The sequence below is a fragment of the Aythya fuligula genome, chromosome 3 (genome assembly GCF_009819795.1).
Source record: "Aythya fuligula isolate bAytFul2 chromosome 3, bAytFul2.pri, whole genome shotgun sequence".
Classification (NCBI taxonomy): Eukaryota; Metazoa; Chordata; class Aves; order Anseriformes; family Anatidae; genus Aythya; species Aythya fuligula.
In genome coordinates, this window is record NC_045561.1 from 31849273 (window position 1) to 31864390 (window position 15118).

Here is a 15118-nt window from a genome sequence, read left to right on the forward strand (position 1 = left end):
TTATATGACAATACAAAAGTTTTCATGCAGAACACGACAACTGTGGGTGCCACGTTTCTCTCCTCATCTGTGCACATTTTCACAAACCTCAAAAAAACTTAAATATCTTACAAACAAGCTATACCGCTGTTTAAGTTTGGCTGAACGTGGCCAGTAGGTTCTGAATATATCAAACAGTGAGAGTCAGCAAGACCAGACTGCATAGATCTATTTTCCCTAGGAAATCAGGCTAGCAAGAGCAGTACAATGGGGGCTGGATAGTTTCTTTCTGCTCCTTTATTTTAAGTGGTCTGTTTCTTTTCAATCATATGTAGGACTAAGATGTTGGTATTATCCCATTATTGGGATTTGTCGATATGCTTTTATATATCATCATCCAATAAACTGTAAGGTCTATTTATTTAGGCAGTCAGTCTGAACACTCTGTTATTAGTCCAAGTTTCTGGCAGGATCTTTTCCTGGAGGTTAAATGGCATCTTTCCAAATTGTACCTTGGCAGGGATTTTGGCTGTATTTAAACCCATGAGGTTTCCCTCTTTTTGTATTCCTAAGTCATTATGCAACAATAAAATTTTTATGATACCTAATGTCTTTGAATTTTGCGGAAATTATTTTCATAGTCTGATGGTACCATAGTTTATAATGTCTTTGAGATTTTGCTCCTTCATACTACATTACTTACCAACAAAGCCAAGGCTTTACGTTGTGACAACAGGTACTCTACATGCTGAGTGTGGAACTTTCCTATGATATGACAGTGTGTGTTATGATATCAGCCTTTACTGTAAGTAATAGCAGAGCTTACGGTAACTGCTACATTTTTTTTCAGCTTGTTTGCAAAAGTTAGAATAATGCAGTAATATCTAAAACCAGCTGAGGTAAGAAAGACTAAAGTTTTGATTTGTAGCAGTTATATAGCAAATTCTAGAAATACTTCTAGGTAACAGAGGCAATAAAGAATTACATTTTCGGTTCTATGGTTCCAAGGCCAGTTGTTTAAATTAGCTGCACTTTCTCTTCCCCCAAGAGCAACTGTGCAAGTCTGAAGCAGTTAAATGATTCTTTGTTTGGAGTTTAAGTCTGAACATACTTACGAACATTTAAAATTACCTATTTCTGACTGCCATAAAACAGAAATGTACTATACACTACACTAATAAATATGAAGCTTCCCTGCTATTAGGCCTATGCACTTGAATGCAGAGACAGAACAAGGGGGTTGGAATGCCTGCACACTCAGTCATTAAAGTAAACAGGGGACACATTCAACACTCAGTTCATTTGTCAACCTGACAGCAGCTGGAAGATTTCTGCATAAAAAATATAGGAGCATCTGGCTATCAAGAATATTTAAGACCTTACCTATTGATCTCTTTCATCTGCTTAAATGAATTCAAGATGTTAACATGCCTAAAAAATGGTGATTAAAGATTCCATGCATATAAACCTCAAATCCCAATAAGCAGTAAGGAGAAGATGATACAAATACTGCTGAACAAAACCAGCATCAGAGATCCCAAGTAACTGATTGAAAACCCAGAAAGACCCGAAACTTGACTGCCTTGGCCGGGGGGGGGGGGAATTGTGTACATTTTATGAATTTGTTAAGAAGGACTAGAAGGATAAAATCACTGTAAGAAAAGATAAGGAAGTAGAAAAAGATGGGGAATTTTGTTCATGATTCCATTCAATGCTTAAAAATGAAAAGATGAAGGCAATATTATTTATTACCATAAGCTAGGTATAGCTGCTTTAACTGGGACCTACAGGTTCTGCAAAACTCTGACTTTGCATGCCAAATCTCTATAGCAGATTCATAAAAGTTAGAAACTGAAGGGCTTCACAAATATGCAAATAAATCAGTAAAGTTCTCTTTACGTTTTATTTTTTTAGAGTATATGCACTAAACTAAATAGAAATATATAATTATATGGCTGCATCTGGAACACTGTCCAGTTGTGGGCTAAGAGATAAAGAAAGATCAACAAACTGGAGAGTTCACCTGGACACTAAGGCTGTTAAAGGCACAAGGAGAGGCTGAGGGCACTATGCTTGTTAAGCCTGCAAAAGCAATGTAGCAGCAGTCTCTTCTGATAACTAAAAAAGCATTACAGAAAATATGGAACCAGATTCTTCTCTGAGGTTCACAACTAAGGAACAAGGGGCAACATTCACATGATTCACAGATCCCTTCAAGCTTAGATTTGTCCACAGATATATTTCATCTTACTCAAGAAGTTTTAAAATTCACTACATCACAGAATTTGTTCCAACAATTTCAAGCTACAAAGAAGAGACTATCAGAAGAAGGACATAGCTTTAAAGAGCTAATTGGGAAAAAAATATGCATTTTTCTTACATTAGGAAAGCAAGGAATGTTATCTGACTTTATTGACACATGGTGCTATGGAAAAAAAAAACATTTCTTCTGATGAGCTGTTAAAGTTTATAGTCTTCACAGGTAAGTAACAGTTTAAGTTAGAAACAATTGGGGAGGGGAAGAAGAGTACTGGTGATTTCTCATGCACAATAATTTGTGTAAAACTGGAAGTTTGATGTAAGTACATTTTCATCTAAGTCAATGTTCAATTGTTGAGTCATTCTTATAAATGTGTCTTTTGAGATCATCCAGATCAGTTTCCAAGACCATGCAGAGAAACATAAATACATGCTGCTTCTGAAGTTTTCTATAAATCAACCTATATTGCCACACTAAGTAGGCATCTTATATAAGATACAAGTCTTATCTTACTTTTATTTATTCATTTTTACGAGAACAAGATGAAAATCAAGTCCCCAACACTTACTTCCATTCTTTCATAAAGAATTTAACTACAGCAAGGATGCTATCTTTATCCTATACCTCTCTGCCATTTTCAGTATTAACAATGAAATTTTATGGCTTGAAAATGAGATGTAAATAGAAATTGCTATTATTCTATGTCCGGAACAAAGAGTGACATTAAAGGAGAATCTGTTCACACTAGAAGCCAGACTAAATTAAGTCTTGACCTATAGCACACTGTGATGCTATCAGAATCTGGCTCTGTGCCAGCAAGTCTCAATGTCATCTCTGTAATCTACATTGAGCTATTAATAAAATTAACTTATCTATAGAAAAGAAGGAAGCAACACACAATTGTTAAAAACCATTCTAAGTGTACAGAAAAGTAATAAAGCAATATTTCAGTAGATGAAAAACCTAATGCCGTTAAGACTGAATGATACATAACTTCAAAATACACCAATAAAAAAGCAGAAGCAATTTCCAATCAAAGCTGTAATTCTACCTAGTCTTTCTAAGGTCATTCAAATGTCATCCCTACAGTGTGACTTATGATTCATTTTGGGGCTCTGCCTGGAAGCAGAGTGGAGAATGAGATAATGGGTGAAAAGAAGAGACAGAGAAGGGAGAAGATAAAAAAAACAGCTTATCTTTTTGTTGGCGGTGGTGGTTTGTTGTTTCTTTTTGCTTGGTTTTGAGAAGCATTTGACTAAATGCGTAGAATCTTTTGTCTGAAATAGTTTGCATAAAACATATTAAAGTATGACAGAGCGGAACTGCAAGTGGAATACAGAAAATTTTAGAAAACACACATGCTTATTATCAGATGACAACCATCTCTGGAGAGATCTTATCTCCATTTCCTGACTACACCTTCAACAGAATAGACCAGCAAAGCTCTGTACTCATGAAAGTTTATACCTTGTTTCACAGCCACTAAATGTGAATGCAACCATCAACCACCCATTCAGGTTCAGGGAAAAACTCAAGAACAGACAAAATTACAAGGAGAAAGCTTCATCGGGAAGGTCAGGACACTTAGTCCATGTTCCTACCCTCAGAAGACAACAAAAGTCTGAATGTGTGTAGTGAACATTCTGTGCATCCTCCATAGCAACTTATATATATGAGGAAACAACCAGAACTCCCCTAAGGCTTCTCTTTTTTCACTAAATACCATCCTAACTATCTTTCCTTTTAAGCTAGTAGATAAAGAAAAGAGTGAAAATTGAAAAAGAAACAAGAGACAAGCAGAGAATTGCTGATTAATGGAAAAAAATATAGCTAAGAAATTTAAGTGAAATTTTCTGGCTTCATAGCTCTTTAGTCACTGTCAGAATACAAAACAAAGCAGCAACACCAAAAAAAAAAACAAACACCCCACAACCTGTCCTGAAGGCTCAAGAAATCTCGTCTCTGAGCATTCATAGACCCTGTGATACCATGTTTATTTACTTTTATAGAGAAAATTTTAGGTTATCACACTTGATTTCTGTAATTAAATGATACATATCAAAACATAAAGTGTAAATGTGTAAATGCATTTTCACTCCTCCAAAAAGCTCTTGCTGAAAGAAAGAATTTGTAAATGGATTCTACGAAGGATTATCTGACAATGCAGTTAAAAAAAAAATAACTAAACGGTTTTACAAAGTTTAACTGCACTAGAGGTTGAAATGGGAGCATCACACATAGGAACAATGAACTGGCCCTCTGCCTCAGACTTACTGACAGCTGCAGAGGAAAACTTGCATCAAATAACCTGAGCTTCAATTTCCTGGATAAGAAAAGGTAAGGTACGGGTTCATAAAGTTGAAAAAAAGGCATCTGGACAAGAAGATCTGAAAATTATTATCAGGACACAAATAGCAGCAGAGACCCAAAAGCTATTCCCTGAAAGTTCTAAGAAAGGATGTTTTATTCAGGAGAGCACTATAACTATGCCTCTTTGGCCTCATCTCTTCTAATCTTGTGCAAGCTTTTCAATTTTAGAAGCAAATCCTGTAGGACTTTTGCCAGAGAAAAAAGAGTCATGTGCTCTTAGCTTGAGTGTGCTGACAAGAATTTGGTGGTAACACTAAAATATACCTGAAAAGTCCTTGTGAAAAATGCAATGAGTGACAATTCCAATGATTTAGTGGAAGGACAGATCACCTACTGTGTCACCGAGGTTATAGAGCCTCGGTTATAGAACATCCACCGAGGGGTGGGATGGATCTCAATTTCGGGAAAAAGAATATTTTGGTTTGTCACCCCCCACCTCACACACAGCATAGATTTGAAAATCTGCCCTGAAAACAATGTCTCATCTACGGCCAGAGAGACTAGAAGAACATGTGGTTAGTGAAGCATCTACTTTCTGGGTGCCATTCCTGGTTCACTCATTCTAGAACTGATGGTGGGGGAGAAGCCCAGGACATGTTCTGTTTCATCCCAGGCAGGCTGGTTTTGAGTTGGGTGAATATAGAGAATTCATGGCATTTGTTCACCATCTTATTTTAGAAAGGCTTTTCTTTCAGTGGCTGCTCATCTGCTTGTTTTAGAAGACTGAAATCTTTTACTCTGAAAGGTTTAGGCGTTATATATGTAAAGAAAAGTTGTACACAAACTGCAAATCTGAAACTGGTACACATGCTGTACTCCTGTGCACTGACACAGGACAGACTTCAGTTATATCCAAGCACCTAGAGACACTACACAGGATTTCATATTCCTTTTCCATTTCAAGGAATAATTACTTGCTTCTAATACAGAAGTAAATGACCTACTGCACCTGGAAAACAGCGTTTGTCTTATGGAAGACGGCAATCTCAATGCTACAGATCTCCTAAAACAAAAACTTCAGTAGGAGAAAACAAAAACGTGTAAACCAAAATTGCTAACAGGGAGAGAGAGACAGCAATTCTTTCCCAGCAGGGATGTCAATATGCAATGAGAATGAGTCATTATGATGCAGTTCTGTGATTCAGACAATTCAAAGCCACTCTGGGATGTCAGGCCACCAACATATTTTTGTACTGTGTGAATCCATGCTAAGGCAAAAAGTATTCTCCCAGCTCTTAATAGACTCCCACATCTCTAACGACTTTCTGATAAGCTTTTTTTTTTCCCAAAAAAAATTGTTACATCAACTGTAAATCTAATTCAAGCAGCTTTTGAGCCTTAGTAAAATGACCATATGTGTTTCAGGCCACTCTTTATTCGTATAGGTAAAGGTACTACTTAAACAATAAAACCTCTGGCAATTCTGGCAAAAATCCTAAAAACAAGATGCAAAACTTGATAAAGACCAAAAAAAAAAAAAAAAAAAAAAAGGAAAAAAACCACCCTGTTATGAATGAAAAAAATGATTAAAGCAATTAAAGGTAAAAAGCTGAAAAAGAGACTGTCTTCCTCCAAAATGCAATATAATCCTAAAGCAACTGCTCTCTCAAGTGAACAGGTTGAGGACAGCATGAATACTTTCCCTACTCTCACGTTCATAATATGGTCACAGTGATGTGTACACTATTTTGAGGCAGAGTACAAATTAACATGTAGACATGGAAAGATTCATTTCTATTTCCTCATCTACTCTTATTAACAATTGCTACAATCAACCTTTGAACAGAATGGGTTTATAAGAAATCAACAGATTTCAGGTTTCCACCAAGATTTAAACACAGATTCCTCACCACATGCTCTTCTAGCCCACCCTCTCCTCACAAACCTACTAGCACGTTCCCAAACTACAACAGTAGAAAGAATTTTCCACAGTAATAAAGGCATAACATTGCTGAAAAAAGTTGGAAAACCTACAGGAACTTATTTTAATCTTAATAGCCACAGGAAAACTGGAAGGGTATTGGAATATAATAGATATCCATTCGCTTTGCTACAGGATCTGAGAGGTTACACGTGAGTTATACATGCCAGCTGAAGTCAAATCTTGATCTTATTGATACCAAGAATTTTGGTAACAGCTCAGTGCAGAATTTAACCTATGAAAAGTAGATGACTTTGAATGACACCAGCAGATTTCCTGATATTTGTGGAGTCTTATTTATCAACAACAGTGCAGAAGGAATGAAAAATGTCTTGAGTGCATCACAGGTGCTGGGACTATACAGAAGATTTGTGAGATTTGAAAATTTTGTGATACTTCGGTCACTGTTGGGGACTGTAAAGAAATGGGTCAGTTTCCTCCAACTCCTTGGAAGCCTGTTCAGAAAACGTCTGAGCTGTCAGAATTTCTCCTTCAGGCAGCCAGAAGACCTTAGCAGAAGCAGTCATGAAGGACAGGGAAATGAGTCATCCTGCTTCCCTGTTGATGACCACATCAATCCTTCGCTATGTCATATTATAAACATAGAGTAAATATTGATGGGCACTTTGAATCAGATTTTCAAAGGGAATGGATACCTTGTTTTTGTTCCCTGCAGGAGAGAGGGCAAACTAATCCTCACAGAGGCTGGTAATTTCAAAGATTTAGGGAGAAAGTAATTGGGGAGCATACGAAAATCAATTTTAGTGCAGATTTTACATTCCTAGAGGCCAGCCAGACCTACAGGTGTTTTAACTATGAATACTCTGTCCACCTCCCTCCGTTACAATATAGTCATTTATTTTGCTAAAACCTTCTTTGCAACTTCTAACATTTGCAGTCAGCTTTCCCTGCCTCAGGGAAACAGTTTGCCTGTAATATTCAGGAATTTACTCTGAAGAATACAGTTTGAACATTTAACTGATGTCTTTTTGGGGACACTAAGTTTCCCAAAAGTCTGAAATGTGTTTCTGATGCTGTAACCTCAAATATGATGATCCACAAAGAATAACTGGTTACTAGGATGTAGCTCAACTGAACTAAAGAAAACCTGACAGAATTCCCCAATACAAGCCTTGCAGATCCTCTTCTCTCACCAGATACATCAAACATTCTCTTAACAATCACAGAAGTTTGGTTACACAATCTGACAAGTTTTCATCCTTCTATATCAACAAGTGTGTTTTCTCCTTGGTAATGGCAACTCCTTCCTCATAAATCATCCCCAAAACAAGCAAATCAACTGTTGTTCAAAAATGGCATAAAACACAATTGCATGTTTCTTCACCAACACCAAAGACCTGGCACATGAAATTGAGGATGAATTCAAAATTCACATAACAGCAGTTTTTACAATCAGTAACTTTTTGTTTAAAAATATCATAATAAATGTCTATGCTGATAATAATAACTTTAAACTTACCAAAAATTTTTTTTTTTTTTTTTTTTTTTTTTTTTTACAGGTGGTCTTGTTGAGAGATCATGTAGCATTTTGCAGTCCACAGTTAAGTTCATCTGTTTCAAAATGGCTTGGAGAAAAAAAAAACCTGCAACAGAAGATAAATACTGTATCAACACAGCAGCACAGATACCTTGCAAGGTGACTTTAAATGTGCTAGTTAAGATTCCACAGAGAGCACAACACTTCATACAGACAGTTCTCCTACCCTCTTTGAAAAAAAGTTAAAGACAAAAGTTGTTCTCTGAAAACACTTTTATCAGAAGGTTTGATTATCTACTTCTTGCTTGGAAATTATAAGCAGCAATACACCAAAATCTTGAATCTGCAGTTCACAGTATTGTAAAATACTCCCTTTAGACCCAACTGACCGAAGTGACATTTAAATGCAAACAAAACCTGTTGACTATTCTGCGAGAGAAGAATATATATATGTACTTCAAATCCTTCAGGGAAACAAGGTTAAGCAGCATACTTCAGTAAGTCTGTTGCAAATGCTAAACAATTAACAGTGTATTTCACATAAATGGTGACTATCCATCCACTGTCAGTCAGGAGTGCAATAATTCCTGCTGGTGGTATTCCTGCCTATGTACCTGCTATAATTTAATTTCTGGATGTCTCCAGAAACTGAATTGTGTGGGAGAAAAACAACAAAACACATCTCAGGAACTGGCAGAGATGAGAAAAACAGCAAGATATACATCATTTTTATCAAATAATGTTATTTATCAACTATTTATTCCCAGAAAAAAAAAAAAAAAGAAAAATTACCAGCTTTCCCTGACAATTATGAGAAATGTATTTTTCACTTGTTTACTAATTTTTTCATTGTATTTTGACACATATTCTGAATCCCCTGCCAGAAAAAGGGGTAGATGTGGAAAGGAGTGCTATTCAACATTCTAATTAGACCCCGTTTAAGAATTCATCCACTCAATTTTGGAAAATCTATGTATGTTTAATGCAGATCTATTACGTGGAAGAGAAAGAAATGTGTAATAGTACAAGTTAAATTTAAACACAAAGAGCCTAATTCCTTTTTTTTTTTTTTCATACAGACCACAAAAAATTTTACAGAAAAAACTACCCACCAAATCAGCAAGGTTAGCAGGAGTTAATTTATTTCCTAAACCTACCCTCGAAAACATTTAAGTCAATTCTAGAACAAAGCTGTGATATGACACACCACAGAAAACTGAACGTATGACAATACCTCATTTTGACTAATGGGTTCTGTTGTGTCAATAAAACCTCATGTGTTATATATAGCTCAGCTGTCAAATGGAAACCAGTGTGCTTAGAATATTATTATGTTGCTATATAGACAAAGAGAAAGCAAGTAACATCATTTTGATTTCCAAATATTTTAGTTTTTAATGGTGAATTTCATAAAATGAACTTCATGAATGTCTTGAACACACTATATGGAAAACAATTTATTTGCTGTGCTTTAAGATGTTCTGTAAGCTGCTGCTTCCAGGACAAATATTTATCTTTTGTTCACAGCCCTAGAACTTGCAGCGAGTGAATGGCTATCTATTTCTCTATTAACTATATAAATTTATACCACCTTTTCTTGTCAAAACTGACGTAGAGTGGATTGTTTCAAGTCAGAAAATAAGTTGAAAAGCAACACATTTTTATTTAACTGTGTTTTGCTTTTATGAGCCAGATGAAATTTGAAATTAAAGCCTGTATATTAAGGCCCAACCAAGCAGTAACCTATCACAAGCATTTGAATTAAAAAAGCTGCAGTAAGTCTTCCTCAAATTTTAATTAATAAGTTAGATATGAAAGTAGGATAATAAGATGTTTGTAAGACCTCAACTTAAGCTTGGCAAGTACTCTACTTCATTATACTATGAGCTGCACTGAGTAGCAAAATGAATTTCAACCTTTGCAGTGAAGACATCCTCAGAAGCCATCTTCCTGCACCAAGGATTTACTCCTAGCTGTGTTAGCTCTCTGACTTGCTCACACCAAGGTTTGTTAACCTTTCTGAGTGAACATTTCCATCATTTCACTCCATTTTGAATGCCCATGAAGGTATGGCCTCTCTCCTCGTTCTCCTCTTCCTCCTCCTCTGTATGCAAAGAAAGAGCTCAGAGGTGATGGCCAATATTATGTTCCCTCAGGATTTGAACAGGTGCTGAAGTAACTACAGGTCCAGGCAGGGCAGGAGGCAATATGGCACCCCACACCCTTCCCAGCCGCCCAAGTGTAAAGCTCCGAGCCCACTCTAGGCAGGCATACCTGGGCAACCCCTGCCTGCCCACGCGTGGCGTCCAGTGCTCCCTCACATCTGCCTGACCCCCGAGGTGCCCGTTTTTCTCCCCGGCGCAGCTGACGAACAACCCGCGGCTCACACGCCCTAAGTCCCTCACAAACAGAGCTCAGGGCGAAAACCCAGCTCGGGCGGGAGCCCCTCGCCTCAACAACGAGGCCACCGGGAACGACCGCGGTCGCTAACGGCGACGGCTCCACCCCCACGCTACTGCTACTGCTGCTAGTACTGCTACTGCTGCTAGTACCGCTACTGCTGCTAGTGCTACTGCTACTAGTGCCACTGCCGCGCCTGCGCTGCGCCGCCCCCTCCCGGCGTGCTCGACGGGGCCGTGATGGCGGCTCCCTGCCGCCGCTGCCCGCACATGGGCTGAGAGGAGGGCACGGGCTGAGGGCAGGGCGGCGGGACCATGCTGGCCCTCGAGCGCGCCCTGCTGAGGGGCTTCCTCAGCGCCGCCGAGTCCTTGGAGTGGAAGCAGGGCGATGTCTCGGCGGCAGGTGAGCGGGGCGGAGGGGAGGGGAGGGGAGGGGAGGGGAGGGGAGGGGGGAGCGGTGCCCGCCTTGCCGTGGGGGTCCCGGACGCGGCTCCTGGGGTCCCCTAAGGCGGGCAGTGGGCTGGGCTGTGGGGGCACTGCTGCTCGTGGGGGCACCGCCGCTCCTCAGGCTTCGCCCCGGGGCTGTCCCTGGCTTCCTCACGACCGGAGCGAGTGAGGCACCTGCCTGCCGCGTGTGGCAGTGGCGAGAAGCTCCCTGCTGTAGCAAAGCGAAAAAAATGTGGAGATAAAGACTTCTTTATCTGTACCCCGAGCATATGCTGAATTTTAGAAAAGAGCTGATCTACTCAGCTCTATTTCCTTATGTTAATTCTTATTTACCTGTAATTCTTGTATTGTCTGAAAATGTCAGGTGGTGTGACTGACATCTGGCAGGTCTTTCATGGCTTCCCACTGAATAGTGTACACTTGTGGTTTTGTTTTATTTTATTTTATTTTATTTTATTTTATTTTATTTTATTTTATTTTATTTTATTTTATTTTTAAGTAGTGTCCTGTGATAAGATGTGGAGAGTGGTATTGAAGAAAGCTGTCTTGCCATAGAGGTAGAAAATGGCGGGGGTTGTGATGGTTTTTAAGTCATCGCTTCAGTGGGCCCTGAAAGTAAAAGTTAAAGACTGTGACCTTGAATTTGTATGGTGTCTTATAAGAAAATAAATAGAGAACCAAGATCAGATTTTATGTGCTTACAGTTATGTTGCACTGTTTCTAGAAAGAAAATCCTCAGTATTCTTCATTAGTGTCCTCAGGGCCAAGGGTTATTCTACAAAATACAGTGCTACCTGTTTGGACGGCTGTAACATATAAATAAGTTGTCACTTTGTGAAAGAAATTCTCCCCTAGAGTACTGATGGGAGAAAGTTTCACGTTATTTATGTTTTCTGCGAGGATGTGACGTCAGTAAGGCCCCAGAACCATTCCTAATCTTTTGTATATGCCCTTACAGGTACAGCTTGAAATGTTTTACAATCATTTACCACAAAAAAAAAAAAAAACAAAACAAAACAAAAAAAAAAACAACAAAAAAAAACAACTTCTTGTATCAGGTGGCTGGTCATTGTTGCAAAGAACAAAAGTAAATTGTGCTCAGCAGCCTGGTCCGCAGAGATTAGGAATGAATGTGTGTCCATCACCATTCCTACCAAATCATCCGTCGCTGCTATTGAAGTTGATTTCTGTGCTCAGTCTTCAGTCGCGTCCGAGACTGAGAGCGCTTGGTTTTGCTGGGGGTTGGTGTTTGGTTAGCTTCCATGTGCAGCTGTAGCTGGTGTGGATGTATACCTGTGCTGGCATTAAATAGGCTAGCTTAGGCCCTAATATTAGGGTAGCTATGGTAACACTGAGTGCACAGGAGCTGCAGTCCACAGCTGGAATCACAGGTTAATATGGCAGGTATCCTATGCAGACCTCTGCATTTCCTCACCTGCATTACTAGCATCTGCATTAGCTAGTTGACAACTAGTTAGTATGTCTGCATGAGCTGCAGTGTAGACAGGTACCAATTTCTCTAAGAATAGAAGGTGTTAACGTGCTGAAACTGTTCTAGCAGACAGCTGCTGGATTGGTCGCAATGTAGCGTGCTTGGTGAAAGAAGGGAAGATACCTTCTGCGAACAAAGTCTGGGTCAAGAATACTTCATGAGTTTGAAGCTTCTTAGGAGTTAAATGTATAGCACTTTGTGAATTCTGTTTGCCTTGAAAGGATTAGGCAGAGAAACATTCATGGATTCATATCCACCTCAGTAGTTAATCTGAAGAATGAGGTAATAAACTTCCAGGAAGATAATACAATTTTATCTTCAGAAAAGTACTGTCCATTCTTTTGAATATTCTAAGCATTTAAAGTGAGGGCTGTGTATTTCATGGTTATACATGGGTATTCATGGAACTCTGTAAGTATTGAACCATTGTTATTTGCTGCAGTTTCCCTGAAAGAATCCTTAAGTCTTTGAAATTGTCTCTCCCACAGGATTTTACCATCACACACTAACAAAAAAGGTTTTGGAGGAAGAAAACCCTCCTATGATAATTGTCAGTGTATGTATTTGAAAGGCTATCCATATATTTCCCCTGAAATTCCTGTGCAATTTTTATGCTTTACATTCATCTGGCAGTTTGTATTTCATTGTCACGTTAATACAAGTTCTGTAAAATTCATTTTGGGTTAAGGTGACCCCTGCTACTGCTGTTCTTCAGTTTCAGTGCAACTGCAGTTTTCTGGCAACTTAAATGATAATTCAGTACTCGAAAGGGGAGAGGTATATGTTTTGGTTGGAATAGCTCTTGTAGGATGAAATTCTTTCAAATTTAACACTGATTTATTTTCCTTTTTTTTTTTTTTTTTTTTTTTTTTTATTTCCAGAAAGTGGATCACTGTTGCAGTTGATTTTTGATGGGAAATATGAAGCAATATTTTCAAATTCAGCTATCCGGAATGTTTTCAGTGCATCTTCCGTGTCAGAGGAGAACACTGAAAGTTACCTGGAGAAACAGATCCTGACATACCTGGACTGTTCCGCAGAGGTTGATAACGTGGAAAGGTGGAAATCATTATTTATTATATGGAAGATTAATAGAGGCAATGTTTGGTTTTCCAAAAGGCATTATTTGTTTTGTAGTATGTGTCATAGGGCTTCCAAAGTTCTTGATCTGAGAGAAAAATACAAAATTGATTTCTCAAGTTGTTCCTCCCACTTTCCTGGGGCATCTGTTCATTATCATTGTTTCTTTCACTGGATAGTGTTCTGATATGAAGGGTTGTTGAAAACACTGGCCTTGTTTATGGTGACTACCTCTGAAGCTGCTGGTATAAAGAAACCAAGAAATGTAAATTCATGTTGCCGAGTGTCTTGAAACAGTTTGTTAACAGTTTTCTCTGCAACATTGTGTTACATTAACGTGAATACTTGAAGTACCATGTAAAGTTACTGTGAAAGTAATGTCCATGTTTCTGAGTCTGGTTCATAGTAAGGTTGTTTTAATGTAAACTCAGTAAGTTATTCATGGCTGGTATTTATGGATTAGTTATTTTCTTCGTAAGACTCACTAAGATGGATTTTAGCCTGTTCATTATTTACTTGGAGAATTATAAACACCGAAGTCAGACTCATTAACAGCAAGAATTAGCGTATGGAGTACAGTTAGAATGAATCTCTTGCATTATGGATAGTAGAAGCAGAAAATTATGTACGTATAATTTAAACATGAGTATAGGAACAGGTTTTAGCAAAGGGTAAGAGAACATAAAAGTATAAAGGAAGTAAGAGGAAGGTAACGTATTGCCAAGAAGCATGGCTGAATACAAATGTGTATGTTTTAGTATGAGGCATGAAAATGAGTTTTTGCTAAAATGCCAGAGAGAAACAAGTAGTTTGCACCTCTAAATTACCTAGACTTGTTAGCAACACTGATTGTGGCTTGTCAAAAGATTATCTGATAGTCTGATATCTCATGCGCTCCTGTTTTCTGATCTGGAATGTATAGAGATTGTTACTGTGCATTTTGTCTCTAGGTATTTTTTTTTCCTGTTTTTATTTATTTATTTTCTTTTTTATATTCTTTTGGAAAGAATTAATGCAACTTTTGCACATGATCTTTTAATGCCTGTGGTGAAAATGTGTGTTGTTGTTTTATTTATTTTTTCATTTTGAAGGAAAAAAATCCTTCTTCCCTTTATAGGATTTTTTTAATAGAAAAAATCCCTATTTTTCCTATAAAGGAAGTACAGCAACTTCTAAGTTCTAGCTCAGAAAAATCATTAAGACACTGGCTTTCCTCTGACTTCTAGTAGACTTCTTACTAGTGGGGTCTTACTTCAAATATATGCTTTTTTGCTGAACTGAGAACTATAATTCTAGAAATTAAACTCTGTGAGTTGAATTCAGTCAGGATCAGAAAGTTGGATAATGCTAACCTTATTCTTTTAACACAATATAAACACAGTACAAAGTATGGTTTTATAATAGTGTTAAAAGAACTCTTAGGGAGTTCTTTTTGTGAAGCTAAAAGGGAGCAGCCTGAAGGCAAAACAGCTCGGACTTTGTAGCTAGATTATAATTTCTTTGGACGTAGCCTGTCAAGTTCTCTACTTCCAAATCCATGGTTCTATAAGGAAAATATTTAACAGTATTTCAAAACTTGCTGCAACTTTTTCTTTCACTTTAACTGCTTCTGTCCTTCCCCTGCCAGACATATTTTGGTATGGCACTTTTAACCTCCATAGATTAAAAGTGA

The 15118-nt window shown here is 38.0% G+C and overlaps 1 protein-coding gene across 1 annotated transcript in view; it reads left to right on the top strand.

Annotated features, from left to right (window-relative positions):
- Positions 1–10660: 10660 nt before the first annotated feature.
- TTC27 (tetratricopeptide repeat domain 27) overlaps positions 10661–15118 on the top strand; it is a 112136-nt gene continuing 107678 nt past the window's right edge. The window contains exons 1-2 of the mRNA XM_032185350.1: positions 10661–10830; positions 13248–13425. Coding sequence (XP_032041241.1) covers positions 10743–10830; positions 13248–13425 — 266 coding nt within the window. The 5' untranslated portion in view covers positions 10661–10742. The remainder of the gene's footprint in view (positions 10831–13247; positions 13426–15118) is intronic.